This window comes from Chanos chanos, chromosome 4 (genome assembly GCF_902362185.1).
Source record: "Chanos chanos chromosome 4, fChaCha1.1, whole genome shotgun sequence".
Lineage (NCBI taxonomy): Eukaryota > Metazoa > Chordata > Actinopteri > Gonorynchiformes > Chanidae > Chanos > Chanos chanos.
Window position 1 is genome coordinate 42,369,785 of NC_044498.1, and position 16,288 is coordinate 42,386,072.

General features: G+C 42.9%; 1 protein-coding gene across 1 annotated transcript in view; it reads right to left on the reverse strand.

Moving 5' to 3' along the window:
• The window catches only part of ldlrap1b (low density lipoprotein receptor adaptor protein 1b), a 32,133-nt gene that overhangs the window by 1,370 nt on the left and 14,475 nt on the right, over positions 1-16,288 (reverse strand). Inside the window, exons 2-8 of the mRNA XM_030771530.1 lie at positions 13,810-13,952; positions 12,560-12,672; positions 10,595-10,709; positions 10,106-10,178; positions 7,221-7,307; positions 5,292-5,413; positions 3,880-3,914 (exon numbers count right to left, since the gene is read on the reverse strand). Of these exons, the coding sequence (XP_030627390.1) occupies positions 3,880-3,914; positions 5,292-5,413; positions 7,221-7,307; positions 10,106-10,178; positions 10,595-10,709; positions 12,560-12,672; positions 13,810-13,952 (688 nt within the window). The remainder of the gene's footprint in view (positions 1-3,879; positions 3,915-5,291; positions 5,414-7,220; positions 7,308-10,105; positions 10,179-10,594; positions 10,710-12,559; positions 12,673-13,809; positions 13,953-16,288) is intronic.

Below are 16,288 nucleotides of genomic sequence, written 5' to 3' on the forward strand. Positions count from 1 at the left end.
CTAAATTATGATTTATAAAATGAAAATAAATAAATAAATTACTCTGACATATAAAAACTACAGGTTTGGTTTAACATGCAGTTGTATGTGCACAAGATACAAAAAAAAAACAACCAAACAATCAAATTGGTTATGGCACAGATTTTCCATTTGAGGAAATCTTTTGAACTTGCTGTCATGACTAAATATTATCCCCTATTGTTTGAGAGGGTGTAAAACGATGGAGACCTATCATGTCATTCACATCAGTAAGTGAGTGAGACTTAGGTTCACAAGGCCATAGTCAGGCTTTAGATATTGATCTCTGCACTGTCATAAACTGATCTAAGGTCAGGAATCCAAGGTCTGACTCTGCTTGAAATTCATTATGTTTATCAACCCATTTAAGTAGCAAGTAAATCAGCTGGCCCCATATCTTCGCTACAACAACCTGTCAAGTTGGCTTACCATTATGGCTACACGATCAGTGACTTGAAAACAGCAGAGTGTGAATGGCCAATGTTGAGATAGGTGGAAAAACAAGACAGAAAAAAAACAAAAAACATAATAACATGTATGAAGACACAGCGGACAAGTATCAGTCTCTAGAAACGACAAAGAACCCTGCCATACCAATCTGAACTCCACCACATTTAATGATACCTTACGTAATTCAACGGCCCTGGGCTGGCACTGAGAGAAATCCTTTGGGAGGGATCTAGAGTGTTTTGAAATCAAAGTGAGACAGGGTTCTGAGCCAAGCGATGCTTCATGCCTGAGGGAAACTGGATGCTACATGATGCTGTACTGTGATGGGGAAATTCAACTAACGTCACCTCTAAAGATGGTTGTGAGGGTTGAGGAAGAGTGTGGGGGAAGGGTTTGAACATGAATATATGATGGGGGCTATGGAATGAACGGATGGGCACGGAACACATCAGTTAAGTAACAACACTACACTTCTAGTTTGACACATCTTTACCTGAGTAGGACTCAAAGCTATCCAGACTGCGGCTGGTTGTGGGAAGAGGAGGATGTAGGGAGAATATCAGAGGAAAGATCAAACACCAAGGAGCAATATCATTAATACATTCATCACATGGTTCTGAGCAAGCCCTCTTAAGTTGATGGAGCTTTAAACTGTATGACATTTATTGTTTGATACTTTGCAGGTACAGACAGTACAAAGCCTGTCAGATAGTTTGCCTTGAGATATACTTCATTTTGAACAGCAGATGGCACAAACGGTACTATAATCTCCTACAGGAACTTTCAACGGGCTCCGTAACACACTGTCAGCATTGCTTCAGTTCTTCTGAGGAGGGGTCAATAAAGGAGTAATGAGATCAATGCACTGCTAACACAGACTAAAAAGAGAAAACGTTAAGAGGAGAAACTTTGCTCTAACCAAATCAGCAAATGACCTTATGACCCCACTAAAGCAGGCTGGAGAATAGACTCAAGGGAGAGAATGTCTGAACCAAACAGAGAGGAAACAGCCACTCGAGGCAAATGCGAACGGATAGAATACTGCAAGTGCAAAGAAACTCACCTACCAAGTGCAAGCAAACGTGTGAGATAAGACTTCCTTTGACCACACCTAAACCACATTTCTTTGTAATGTAACTGTATAAAAATAAAAAATTATCATTTCCAATCAGTAGCTGCTCTGATTAGAGTGATGAACATGAACAAGAAAGTAAGGGGAAAAATAGTATATTATGGGGAGAGAAAATGTCAGTCATACAGTCCTATTTGTGCAAGACAGTCTTTCCAATTTGCTCTATTCATAGAGCACTCAAAATGAGGCTGTCGTCACTTTATGCATTTATTCTTGGTTCTTTATTTTAAGCCTGAAGTGATGCAATTCTGAATGTCAATTTGCAAGCTGTGTCCCCTTGAACACTACATGACCTCGCAAGAAAACCGCATTTGTCTACATCTGGGAACATCTATGCTTCACAAATAAAAAAAAAAAAAACCCAGACAAACCTCACTCACTGATGTAATCAGTAACCTGCAGTAGTGTAGACTTCTGCCCCAACAGTTACCCATGTAAAAAAAAAAAAAAGACAAGTGCCACCAGCTAAGTAGTGTCTGGCCACACAGGTTGCTTATTGTGTTAGACTGGTTGAACAGTCCATGTAGAGAGAGTCTAACCTTCATCCCACCTTTAACCCTACCGCTCATGTATTGTGAATGGCTCTTGTTTCCATAGAAGAGTACTGGTCTCCAGTCAACTGAGCAAATTAGATGAATGGCTTTCAAATGGAACATGCTCTTTGGACAGAAAACCCAATATGTCCTCATTTCACCTTAAACAAGACAGAGCTTAATTTTCAGGGGCTTTGGTAAAGCAGCCCTCCCCACTGCTCGCAGAGGGACACCTCGTTGATCACAGCTCAGACTGACCAGCATGTGTGTGTTTATATTGTGTGCAAACAAATAATGGGATTATAGCTGGTCTCCGACACCTCACTGCATCTCACCTTTGAGTTTAATGATAACACCTCAGAGACATAATCTAGCCTCCAGAGATATGAGAGAGAGAGAGAGAGAGAGAGAGAGAGAGAGAGAGAATGAAAGGAAATATTTTACAGTGCCTGCCTGCTATCACTGTCATTAAAATCATCATTTTCAAACACATTAATGAATTGTTAGTGCTCATAACTATGTAGTGTATCAACTTATCAAGTGTTGGTCTTTACACATTCACCTAAATTGCTGTATTTTGAAAGCAACCTTTAAACCTCGTTAGGAAGAACTGTTTATTTAACAGACAGTAAAGAAACACTTCCTCTTAATAAGGACATTGTTTCAGACGTCAGAAAGCACAGAGCAAACTTTATAACACTCAAACTTAACAGGGGGTCAAAGAGTTCCTTTTCTTGAAATAAAGCCATGCCAAACCAGTCATTATGGGCGTCTCATGCCTCAGATCATTGAGGGAGCCCCTGTGTTGCCTGTTGGGAACACTGAGAGGTCAACGCATGGAGAAAAATTGTCTGCCAGATCACAGAAGAGCCCTGGTGTAATTTGAAACCCAGTTTGGGTTTTACTGGTTTCAAGCGGCAGTAAGCCACCTCCTATCAAGTTCTTTTAGGGCACCATGGCAACACGGCCCACATCACGTTCCAAAAGCCTCAGTCGCTGCTGGCAGGAGCGGTGGCTTCTCTCAAAGGACAAAAAAAATGCCACGTATGAAAGTCTCCATCTGTGGCGTTGCATTCGGTGAAAAATGTAATAAGGTTTTTTTTTCCTTTTGACATGGTTAGCAGAGAGTTCTTACTCTTCATACCTAGGAATTCCATTAAAGGGCTCTTGTATTAAAGGTTAAGGACAAAAAGTTTCTGCTAGACTAATGGAACTGAAAGGAAGTGGAGAGAGAGACTAGAGGCTGCTGTGGTTATGGTTAGAGTTGTAGTCTCGAGCCTCCTTTATGATAACTGCAGTTTCAACCACTACTTCCCCAAGGCAGTGCTTACTCAGTGCAGCCCCACCACTCAGTGACAAACACATGGGTGTGGCATCATGTCCAATGCCAAAAGATGGCAAGACAATCTACGGGAACAGGATCCTTCATCATTATGTAAGAGAAAGTAAAGATGAAGAGTGGAGCTCTATGCAGGGGAAAAAGGTCACTGAGATTTAGAATCACTATTAGAGGAACAGGGGACACATGGGGAATAATGACCTCAAGGAGCAACTAAAACTTATGATACCGAGTATCAGACACATGAAAATACGGAGTTATACAATCCTTAACTGGGAATTGTGCACAGAGGGCACGGTCTAATACTGAAGGTACAGGAAAGATTAAAGGACACCGTGTATGGAGATTACACAAGATCGAGTGTGTTGTATATGTTTAGGCAGAATGTAATACAGAGGGTCACTGACCTTGAAAAAGCTTCGTCCAGACCATCTTCAAGCTCCTGCAATTCAGACACACAGATAGACACTAAAAATCAGACATATGAATATCTGTGTTTCCTTTAGACCAGTGTTTCTCAAACTATGGGCCGCGGACTGGCCCCAGTCTGCGAAGAGGAAACCGCCGACCCGCAGAGCCCGGCCGCTGAACCAGTCAAATAATGCTTGGTGCTTCTGTCACTCTGCAGGTGAAAACAGTAGAATTTTGTTCAAGATTCTAGAATGTTAAGCAAGTTCTCACGGGAAGGCAGGCTTAACATTCTAGAATCTTGAATAAAACAGTACTATTTTCTAAGCAGGAAGTTCAGTCAAGGGGGCGGAGACCTGGCAGTTTCCTCGGCGCCGGTCTGCAGCCTGTAGTTTGAGAAACGCTGCTCTAGACTCTTTTCTAAACCTTTTTTTAAAATGATTTCAATGAGTGTCTTTTATTTCTGATGTTGATGTAATAAATCACTGAAAGAAGACATAATATAAATGTTTTACCACTGTATATGAGCAATCAGTTTTAATATTACAAAACTGGTCAAAGCTTGGATTGACTGTTCACTGTTCTGTTTACTGCCCAAGAAAATTTAAGAAAAATACATTTTGTCTAATGAGGTTATTTGAGAGGATGTTTTTGTTGCTGACAAGTGAAAGTTGCTGATGAAGTTTAACAAGTAATGTCATGGTCTTCCTAACTACAAATACTCTCCCACTTTCTCTTGCTGCATTTCTCACGCACATGCACCAGCTATAGCCATCATTGTCTCACTGCTTTAAACTCCTGCCATTTCTGGAGCAGCAGTCAAAATGTCAGACAGACTAAAAGTCGTGGAACTCCCCGCTTCTAATTATAAAACACTAATGACTGTGGAGACAAACTAATTTAATCTTCACTCTTTATCTAAACTGTCCCTGAAATATCAGGGTGTTATTCAGAGGGCAGTGGTGTAATGTTAAGAGGCTTACACCATAAGCAGATATCTGATAAAGTCAAGGGTTTTCAATACAGTATTGTTCTACACCAAATAGGCCCTGTGTATACACAGTGCTTTCAGACCTGAGGCAAAGTTCAGTAATGATAAAGGGAAAGATAAAGACCTGGTACATGTAAGATCAGGTTTTGTGGGAGGGATTTTACAATAAACTTAGCACCAAAGACTTTCTGAACGTCTAGAGACACATTTTTGAACATTCCAGTTTTTGTAAATAGTACCATATTTGGAGATTTTCTAAAACCTACACTCAAAAACTACTGTTTCTTCAAAATCAATATTGGACCCAGGGAGAAGCAAAAGACAATTTTGGGTCTGATGTCAAGTGTCCAAAATCTTTTAAAAGCTCAGATTCATCTGACTTCCGGCCGTGGAATTGTGTGAGTCCCCCCCGGTACTCACCCATACAGTGTTGTTGTTCTCAGAGCCGTGACTCTGTGCTGGGTGTGTGTTCTCTTGACCTGAGTGTACCATCGCATTTACAGCCCCATCCTCCAGATCCAACAGATTTCCAGTGGCCACTTCTGCAAAGGGCACGAAAAATATTTTTACCATTTTCAAACAAATCATTTGGCTTGCTATACTTTATTGGCTTGGACACACAAATTCAGTACGGTTTAAAAAATGTTTTGCAGATGAGATGGGTTTGCATCTGTTATTCTGTTCAATACAGAAGAAACAAAGGAGCAAACACAGGGGTACACAGTCCCCCAAACAGACAAACACACTGCTTTGGGAGTCATGCATATCATGCCCCTCCCAAAATGAGTCATCTAAATGGCCATCTGTTGGCTTCCACTGGATAATGGAGTGATGTGGGATGAACACACTCTCTCTCTCTCTCTCTCTCTCTCACACACACACACACACAGACACACACACACGCACACACTCACACACACACACGCACACACTCACACACACATAAAGTAACAGGATCATTCTAGTGGTGTAATGGTGGCAATAAGCACAGCTGTCAGTGATGGAGTCTATGTGCTGGTTCCCAATGTCAGGCTAAGATTTGAAGGTTAAAGCTAATAAGTCTGTCAGGTAAAAGTTTGGAGACAACTTGTTTAGTAAACTTTAGCTTTTGACCTAGAGCTCATTCAGGAGATAAAGGTCTCCAGCTTGCATTTAAGAAAAAATAATGTTCTTATCAAATGACATGACTATCAGTTCTTGCTGGTTTAGGCGTTTTCCCCTCCCCCTAACCGCTCCCATTTCTCCGTCTCTGTTCTCTCCAGCTTTCCATCAGCATGTCCCAACTGATTACTCCACAGTCTCCGTTTTCAAAGAGGGAGAAACTATCAGCATATGATTGGTCAGTGGATCCAGATTCTGCCCTAGAGGCATGCAGAGACACCTAATGTGCTTCTGTCTGTGTGTGTGTGTGTGTGTGTGTGTGTGTGTGTGTGTGTGTTTGTGTGTGTTTGTGTGTGTGTGTTTGTCTTTGTATTTTGGGGCGGATCATATTTGTGATATTTCCTCTCATCGGTTAGCCTGGCACACAATCCCTTATTAAGACACACACACACAAGCGCGCGCTCACACACATACACTCTTCCTGTCTCAAATGACAGTCAGGAAGCCAGACCTCTGGAGCCAGTGCATACGCTGTGTCATCGCGTGCAGAGCTGACAGTTTCACTCCCTCAGGAACCTCCTCCAGCAGTTTCAAGTCAGACAGTGAACCTCAAACCCAGCTCTTGTACGTCTCAGAAAAAGCCCCATTACAGCACAGTTACAGTAAATGACGTGTGTATTTATTCGTGTGTCGACGGTCTCTGGTGTGTTTAGAGCTAATCCCAATCCCAGTGGTGAAAGGGTGGTTTCTATAAACAGCAGCGTGGTAAATCTCTTAAAACAAGCAGACTGGTGTGAGCTGTAGTCCCTGTAAACACTGATGCCAGCCAGGCCTTTATATGGATCTGGTTTTGGCCTCAGACCACTGGGCAGGGCTTTGGGGATCTTATGCTAAGCAGATGTTTAAACGCTGATCAGATCGTTCCATTCTACACACACACACACACACACACACACACACACACACACGCTAACTCATTTACACCACACAACCTTTGTGAACATTAAGACAAGTGTCATGCATTGTATGGGCACAGTGAGAAAAGCATAAAGGTAAAACAGTGAGAGAGAGAGGGACATTGAGAAAAAGAGAGATAACAAAACAGCAACACAGAATCACACTGTAATTTAGATTGAATAGAATGAGGATTGAACCTTAATTTCAGATTTGATGGAAAGAAGAAGCAGAGAGTGACAAAGAGAAAAAGAGAGAACATATAGTAGGACTCCTGGCTGACTCCCGGCTCACCTCCTCCTTTCAGACTGGCCAAGCTCTCGGACTGAGAGCTACTGGCTCCCTCACCGTCTGAGCTCGACTGCACTCGCTTCTCCTTCTCTGTAGAAAAAAAAAAGAGAAAGAGAGAGAATATAGCTCAGGGTAAATAAATGTACAGAACAAAAGAGTAGAAAACAAATGATCAGCATTGATGAATTTGGCGCTCATCCATCAAATGGCACCATTACAAACATCATATTACAGCCTAAATAACTATAATACTGACAGTGTAATCAAATCCAGGATCATTTTTAGGGGGAAGGCTTTCATCACATCTCTAAATACATTTGCTAGGGATAAATGACATCCCTTGTGCGTGGACAGAGGTTCACAATCGAATCTCAAAGGATACAGTGCAGTCAGTGTTATCTGAAAGCGCACACCAAGCTTATCTATGTTTCTAATAAGTGTATTTTCTCACAATAAAAGATATCAGTCTGTCTAATTACAGATCTGACACTGATGGCTCCCCTATTAGGCTCCTATCACAACATCAACCAGCAGCAACATCCATTCCTTCAGGGCGTTGCATTAGGGCAGCGGGAGGAGGGGAAGGCGGCCAGAGTGTTTGTGTGTGCGTTTGTTATACGGGGAAGGGGACGAATTGGTGGCATCATCTTCCTTGCAAAAATGTTGGCATGTCTGCAAAATGCTAATGCCAGATATCCCATTTCTTTATCTTTTTTTACTCTCCTTCTTTATCTTCCCCCCCCCCTCACACACACACACACACACACACACACACACACACACACACACAAGGTTGCACACAAGGGTGCGTAGGTTGTAAGGGGTTACAGTGGTGGTGGCGTGTGTGTGTGTTTCATGAGGTGCGTGATGCAACCCGTTCTCCCGGCAGCGCTTTCTTTCAACACGCGCAGGTCTCCTGGGCTTTGTAGAGCACAGTGGAGACTCAAAGCTCTTCAGCTGCCTTTACTCCACCACAAAGGACCATGATCCTTGCCTTTGATATTCCCAACAGATCCTCACACACATAAACTTACCCAGCAGCCCACTGCAGTCAGACCATATGTGCGCGTGCGGACGTGTGTGTGTGTGCGTGTGTGTGTGAGAGAGAGTGAGAGAGAGAGAGAGAGAGAGAGAGAGAGAGAGAGAGAAAATGCTTCTTTTGATTAGGACAAAGGAAAAAGAAAAAAGGATAAGGGGACAGATGGACACCAAAGAGACAGTCACAAAGAAAGAGGGACAGGATGGGGGGAGGGGGGTGTGGGGGGGGGGGGGTGGAGAAGACATAAAAGATATTATAAATAAAATAAAAAGACTAAGAGAGAGAGCATTTCGAATGTGCATTAACATTCGTTTGAATATTAAAACCACACAGCACAACACTGTGGTGTGGTGCAGCTCAGTTCTGGCCTTGATCTTCCCTGAAATTAATTTATTAAATGGAAATGTATCCAATTTAAAACCCTATCAAAGCTTTGCCGTTCTGCATGGCGTGTTTTCCCAGCCTCTTCCTTGGGATCAAAGGAGGAAAGAATGACCCAGCCAGCGGAGGTGGTGCACAAAATGACAGGTGTTGTGTAAAAAGAAGGAGTAAACAATCTTTCTTGCGCTCACTCACTGAGCGAGAGATCAATGTTGGAGGAACCAAGCTGTCAAGAAGGCCGAGCTGACAGTTAGCAGCACTGTCACATTCTCCCACTGCTTCTCCCTACCCTGCTCCTCCTTTTCCATTGTCGTCTCCTTGTGTCAAGACAGCCACGCTTTGAGACAGCAAAAGTGTAAACATACTCTCACTAGCATCTCATAATCATTCAACTACTTCTCTCACATTTTTCTCAGCTTTCTCTCTCTCTCTCTCTCTCCCTCTCTCTCTCTCTCCCTCTCCCTCTCTCTCTCTCGCTGGCAGCCAAGCAGCACTATGGCATATGCATGCAAATGCGCACGCACGCATAGTGTGTCATGTTCACACGTGCAGTAAATTACACCTGTGTTCTGCTGAGCTGTGTGAAAGTCAGTGAGAGTAAAAACCTTCAGACAGCAGCCTCCATAGACAGACATACGACCATGCAGAAACGCGGGGGGGAGAGGCTCACGGCCACACGAAAAAACGCACCAACACTCGAGACCCAAGGCGAAAGAGGACCCCTGACATTACATTATAGTAATGGGCATATCTTAGCAGTAAATAACAGTAAATAACCTCTCTCTCTCTCTCTCTCTCTCTCTGTCTTCTACACAGACACAGAAACACACAACATTATCCCCGCCATTTACATCACTTTTATCGACTCTAATGAAATGACTGGATGCTGCAGCGGTACATTTCTAATGACTGTACAGTCTTAAGACCAGACTCTGATTTTACTTTTATAAGCTGGATTCCCAAGTCTCCCTCTCTCTCTCTTTCTCCTCTTGGTACAAATACAAGATGCGTGGGTGGGTTCACTCTGGCCCAGTCCTCAAGCTACCCCTCATTAATAATGTCAAATAAGATCCCTCTCCCAACGCGGCCTGCTATGCAGAGGATTTGAATTCATAACACACTTGGTCTGGAATCTGATTTACGCACACAGAGAGGAACATTCAAATGAACGACTTGGGAGTAAAGCCTGCTTTAATTATTAACATCATTAAGTTTCTATTTTTGTTGACATGACTGTATTTTTAAGCTAGCTTGAGACACAGTGGGATGGATAGAGTGAAAGTACACATTAAAAAAAGAGAGAGAGTGAGAAAGAGGAAGAAAGAGAAAGAAAAAGAGCGGGAGGAGGTCAAGAGAGAACGGAATCAATAGACGGGGGCCAGAGGAGTGGGGGAGAGAAAAACAGAGTTCCGCTCAGTGAACGTGTGGTGTCCATCACTTCTCTGACATTGAGATCAACCAAGCATACCTTCTTTGGCAGCCTGCCAGAACTCAAATGCCACTCTGAAGGCCTGAGCCACTGTAAGAGTCACTGCCTGGGCCTAAGAGAGAGAGAGAGCGAGAGAGAGAGCGCAACAGGTATTATGAATCCATTTCATCTTGAACACATTTTTCTGGTAAATTCTATAGGCAAAGAGAAAGACTGGTATTTCCTGAAATGAACATGTGCAAAAACTAGAGAAGGTGTCCATTGTCTGGTAGAGGTCTCTCTAACCCTCTCTTCTCAGTCTGAGGTTGTTTATTTAGTGGAGAGGAAGCAAGACTTAAGCCTTAGAGGCAAAATTAGCTGAGGGAAGGAAAGACAGGGTGTGGCCCACTTACTCAGACACACACACACACACACACACACACACACAATGTAGCATAAAGTGAATGCAGCCATTCACACCATTCACTCGTAAACTGTGATGAAAGAACAGGGTACACAGACTAATTTCTACGCATCACATAAACTCACCACTTTCCTCTTGGTGCAGAGGTAGGCATGGCACTCGAGTGTCTCATTGTGTTGGTTCTGGGCGATGTAGGCAAACACTTTATCATGCATCTTATCTGCTGTGCAGTAGGATATCCTGAACGGAGACACAGCAAGACACAGATCACACCATCAGGGGAAAACAGTAAATTAAAAAAAAAAAAACCAGAAACAACGAGGAGGGAGGGCTTGTGGCATCCTCAAATCAGCAAAGGCAATCATACAAAGTCCAGTCCAGCTAAGCCTCTAAAGCCAAATCTTCAATCTCATTTCAGTGTACTTAAATCTCTCAATTCCACACCCAATGAAACAGGAAAAAAAAAAAGAAATGAGCTCTTTCTACTCCAAATCCTCTCTATTCTCCAAGTCATCTGCCCAACACCATCCGGCAATCACACACACATTGATACAGTTGGCCAAGAGTCGACCTCATCAACTCTTTTAGTTTGCGCGCCGCACAGCTGTGCTTTGTTCACTCTTTCTGCCTTTCTGTTTCCATAGCGATGCAAAGATTCTCCCCCTAGATATCTAGAACTGACATCTTACTTCACCCTAATCAGAGCCAGCATCAATTAATGTCACAGTCCCCTCTGTCCTGCATCGTCACAGTGCAGCTGTCCAACAGCCGGGGAGGTTGGACTTGTGATAGATGCCCAGCGTCTGCCACCTGGGTCTGTCCTAACTCACATCCACATAGGCTGGGATCGTGTTAGCATGATCAAACCATCACTTTACTGATGAGTCATTCCTGTAGCATGAGATGGCAGAAAGACAAAGAGAGGGAGGGAGAGAGAGAAAGAGCAATAGAGGGAGGTTTCAAGGCCTGTAAAGTTACAGAGGCATGTTGAAATGTGGCTGGATTTATTGCGAGCTTTGGGGTGAGACTGGGCCCAGTCCATCTGGGTAATTGCTTGTCCATCTTCTTCGCAGCAGATGTTTACAGCCAACGCAACTAAAAAATCGAGCATGTTCGCTCCTCTCGAAAAGAAGGGCTGGAAAGCTGCTTTTCGAGTTGGACGTCCAAAGCACGTCACAGACATTCTGCAACAGACCTCGAGACAGACAAAGGCTAGTTTTGCAAGGGCATGTCATCATTAAAAGCTCTCACAGTGGAGACGAAAAAAAAAAGTGCTATACCACAAGAATGAGATAAATATCTAAGTACCGCATACGCATAATAAGATCACGTTGGTACAGCGTTCTTGTTGATAAAAAAAAATACAACCCAGACTACAGCTTCGAGGGCTTTTCCTCAGAGTCTCAGACCAACAGAGTTTCACAAAACGCCTCATCCCTGCATCACCTTCCAAGCCCCCCCCCCCTCTTCTGAGAGAAAACACAGCCAATCTTCCTGCCACCTCGCTCTAAATGATGGATGAGAGCTGTTTGGGAGGAGCAACAGCGGCGGCTTGCTGTTTTAACATGGGCCTGAGAGCCAAGACAAACTTGGTTTGATTGCACCAACAATTCAGGTCTATTTCAGGCAAGCACCATTGACCCCCTGATGGGCCTGTTCATTAGAGGACTCTTCTCAGTTTCTACTTTTTGAAGTGAACCAAACAAATGCAGGGATCAATTTTGAAGATAAAAACCAGTGAAATGTTTTGTTGCCCAATAGTCTGATTAAAAAAAAATCAATTTTTGAATTTTTTTCTTCATTTTTTTTTCCCCCCATAATTTTTCAAGGTTGACAAATCACAAACCCCATGGATTGAGGTCCGATAGCAGAGGCTCAAATACTTTTTTTTAACTGATCTGGGAAAAGGCCCATAAATGACCTTTTTCAAAAACAAAAAAAAAAATATTTGAACTCACACTTTTTGGGTTTTCATTCATTTTGACAGGAAACTGCTAGGGAGTAAGAGCAAAACTAATAAATCTTAAATAAAATGAACAGATAAATAAGGTCAAAGGACAGATGGGAGGAGTTTAGCACGGAGAACTCACCTGTATATGGAAACATTTTCTATTAGTTGATTAGAGGCACTGTCATAGAGAATGATACCACGGGGGGAGACTTTTAATGTCACTTTCTGGAGTTTCTTTCCACTGGCTTTGGCCTGTCAGAGAGGAACAGAGACAATACACATCATAAATAGGAGGGGTGGGGGGGTGGGGGGGATTACAAGTAAGGGAACAATAAGACTTTAAGAGACCATCAGGACACCCCATCAGTTCTCTACTGTGGTATATCTATAAATTCACCTTCTTAGATAAAAAAAAAGGACACAGCACACATGTTCATGATATTAAGCAATATTAGTAACTCTCCTAAAACCCTGGTCATGCCATGACAGTGACCAAAATGACTCAAACCCTGAAACCCTGGGGGGATACAGACCTCTGTAACCACACCATAATTTGTTTATGATGTGTCAATAACTTGCCTCGCCCTTCTCTTGGCACCCTCTGGCCTCAGCACAGATGGCACCACACCCTGAAAAACTCTGCCTAAACACGGTCAGCTGGTTCCAGTAAAAACCAGGTTGAAGAGTACTATTCCACTTCGGCACACCAAGGGCTTTAAATTTTGGACTTGTCAACAACACACATGTTCCAACAGAGCAGCCTGCTGCTGACGATCTGGTACAAGGACATTTGGCAAAAACACGCGGCGAGATTCCTGAAAAGTTGCGCACAGAGCCAAGAGCTAAGAAGAAATGGCACAAAAAAAAAAGAAGAAGAAATGAAAGAGAAGACAGGCTTCATTTTACAAGCCTTGTTTCAGGTCCAACTCATTAAATCTTATTCACCTCAACAGCTGGATTTTCTAAAGGTCCTGTTTCTCTTTAGGCCTGAGTCTCGTGATTGGTCAAAGCTTTTCGCGTGCACTCACATTCACTGTTTGAAAGCTTCTCTGTTATGATTATCAATCGTGACCAAAAATGTTCATGTATAAATTTACAACCGTGTCCTCACTGTCGAGCACAGATATAAAAAGCGAACGATGAAAAAAAGGCAGCTGAACCGTGACCGTAAACCAAGCTTTGACCTAAGCTTTGACCAAGCTTTGCCTAACCCTTATTGAAAGTCTTCTCTGCGTCATTGTGTCCTTCAAATCATGATCATGAAGTCAAATGGGGGTTGTTGTTGGTGGTGGTGGTGGTGGTGGTGGTGGTGGTGGTGGTGGTGAAGGGGTGTGTCTTGTGGTTTTGGGAGCTGGGGGAAGGGGGTTGGTGTTTCCATGGTGAGCTCACCGTGGCGACAATCCTCTTGACGGCTGCAGCTGACAGCTCCTCTCCTTTCGGCTGCTCCACCAGCGTCACGCCCAAATACTTCAGCTGAAACACCATGCCTTCCAGCAGAGTCTCCCGTGTGTCCGTCCAGTTCTCTGGAAGCTCTGCAAAAGGATTGAAACATGTTACAGAATAAATGCGCACGCGCACACACACACACACACACACACACACACACAGGTTCACTTATGCATTCTACACACAGCCAAAAAGCAAGGCTTCCTGTGCATCTGTTCATTTCTCCAGAATCTCCGAAAACACCTCAGCATAATGTTACACATCAGTCTAAGAAGCATTACACATTTATCCCAGACACAGACAAAGGTTTATCATGTGTGTCTGGCTCTTCGTAAACTCTACGGAAGAAAAATAATCTAATAAAAAGATCACACACAGAGCATATCAATAATTTGTTAGATAGCGGTGTCACAGAAAAAACATGTCGATCTCCAGATGCATACATCATACAAACGACCGCAGACAGCCGTCTGCATTAAATCAACCCGCACACGCCCACTCAAAAGCCTTTTTGCCTAGCATGATTAGCTGAGATTTTGAATGGGCTCTGATTACGTGACATGCACCTGCTCAGATGTGGCCTTAAAGAAAACCAGAACAGTGCTGCAGGGAGCCAGTCTCTTTCATCCCCACAAGAACAAACTCAAAATGCCTTTGTCACGCAAAACTTGTCACACACTCATCAAGCTGCTTCACACTTCACAGAGAAGTACTTCCCTAGTCTTACAGTTGGGCTGAGGAAGAAAAAAATACAGAGATATGGTTAAAAAACAGGTGTTATGTCTCTCTCTCTCACACACACACACTCACACACACTGCACTCACATCAGTCTTGTTCACCATCCACAGGCCCGTAATCTCAGTACCGATAAACAAACTCCTCCACTGCTCTCCCAAGAAACAAAGACTCAGACTGGCTCTTAAAGAGAGGCAAAGACAGAAAGAATAGCTACAACTTTTTGTTACATTGTCCAGAATGAGTGATGTTTTCCCTCTCAAAAAAACAAACAAACAAACAAAAAAAAAAAACCACAATGAGCAACCAGTCAAGGTCATTTCAAAACACGCTCATTCAATTCTTTTTCACCACTACAAATAATATCTCTATTGTCCTGTTATCTTCTCACTAAGCCCATCATAGCTGACAAGCATTGTATTTAGGCAGAAGTTGGTAAATCTAAGCAACTGAGTGACTACATGCTCTGATGTTGAGCCTGTCTCTCACGCTTCCTCTCTTTTGGTGTCTAGTCGTGGCTGAGGTCAAACTCAGGTTTACAAAGCCCCTTCAGCTAACCACAACATGGCCCACAGCTTCTACTTCAAGTATCGGTTACGATATAACCGCGTTAAACGCTCTAAGCTGTGAGACACCGATAGAATGAAATCACCCCTCAGACGGGACTGCTAAAGATTCAGGGCGGAAGCCAGACACCGTGACAGAAAACAGCGTACAAGCTGTGTAAGGTCAGCCTTTCAGTTCACGAAAGGAACATAATTTACAGGCCTCTTGTGAACATCATAAACATCATCATGTGAACAAATCTTTCTACAGATCATGAATAATTCACGATAAGCAATCATTTTAATTAATCCAATCATGTCTGTAGGGATAGTCCCCTTATAACCTTAGACCACTGTCTACTCCGCCCCAAATGCCACATTGTTCCTTTATACACTGCTTGATTTGTCAAGTGCTCTCATGCAATACAAATGTCAAAAAGCCCCTACAATCCATTTTGCACTGCTCTCAAGGCAAATTTGAAAGAGCCACAGAAATGCAGAAATTCAACAAAAACTGACAGGGAAAACGCATTCATCTGAAACATCTCCAGAGAAATGGTTTTGGGAATACTTGAAGGGCAGCCAAAGATCAAAATAAGTTACCATTTCTTTGCTTTGAGCAACGTGTGTACATATTTACCCACGGATCAAAATTAGTATAGCTCAAAATCTTTTTGATTCTGCTAGAGATCAAATTACAAAGTACAAATGTCTGCATAAATGTGGTGCCAAAGCTTAAATTCCCTATCGCACATGCTGTTTAAACGTGATCTCCAGAAACAAATCTGTGTGAATATGTACAAAAGTATGCCATGTCTTTACTTATACAAGCTAGGCAACATAAAGTCTCCTCCTCCTCCTTACGGAGCTGTCAGAAAGTCCGGCGGGGTTTACTAAGAGTTCACTGCTGAAAAAATACATTTGTATGCAATGAGAGATTCACAACCGAGCCCAAAGTGCAAAGAGCAGCTCTCGGTGGACCAGTGGTGTAACCCCCAGACTCCTGAAGCAACTCTTAACAAAACCAAAAAAAAAAAAACTCCAAAGCCACTGATTAGTCTTCAATTAGCTAATTAATGCAATAATCTCTCTTAGTTAAAAGCATGTCATTACCATTTCACACTTGATTGAGTGCATGCAG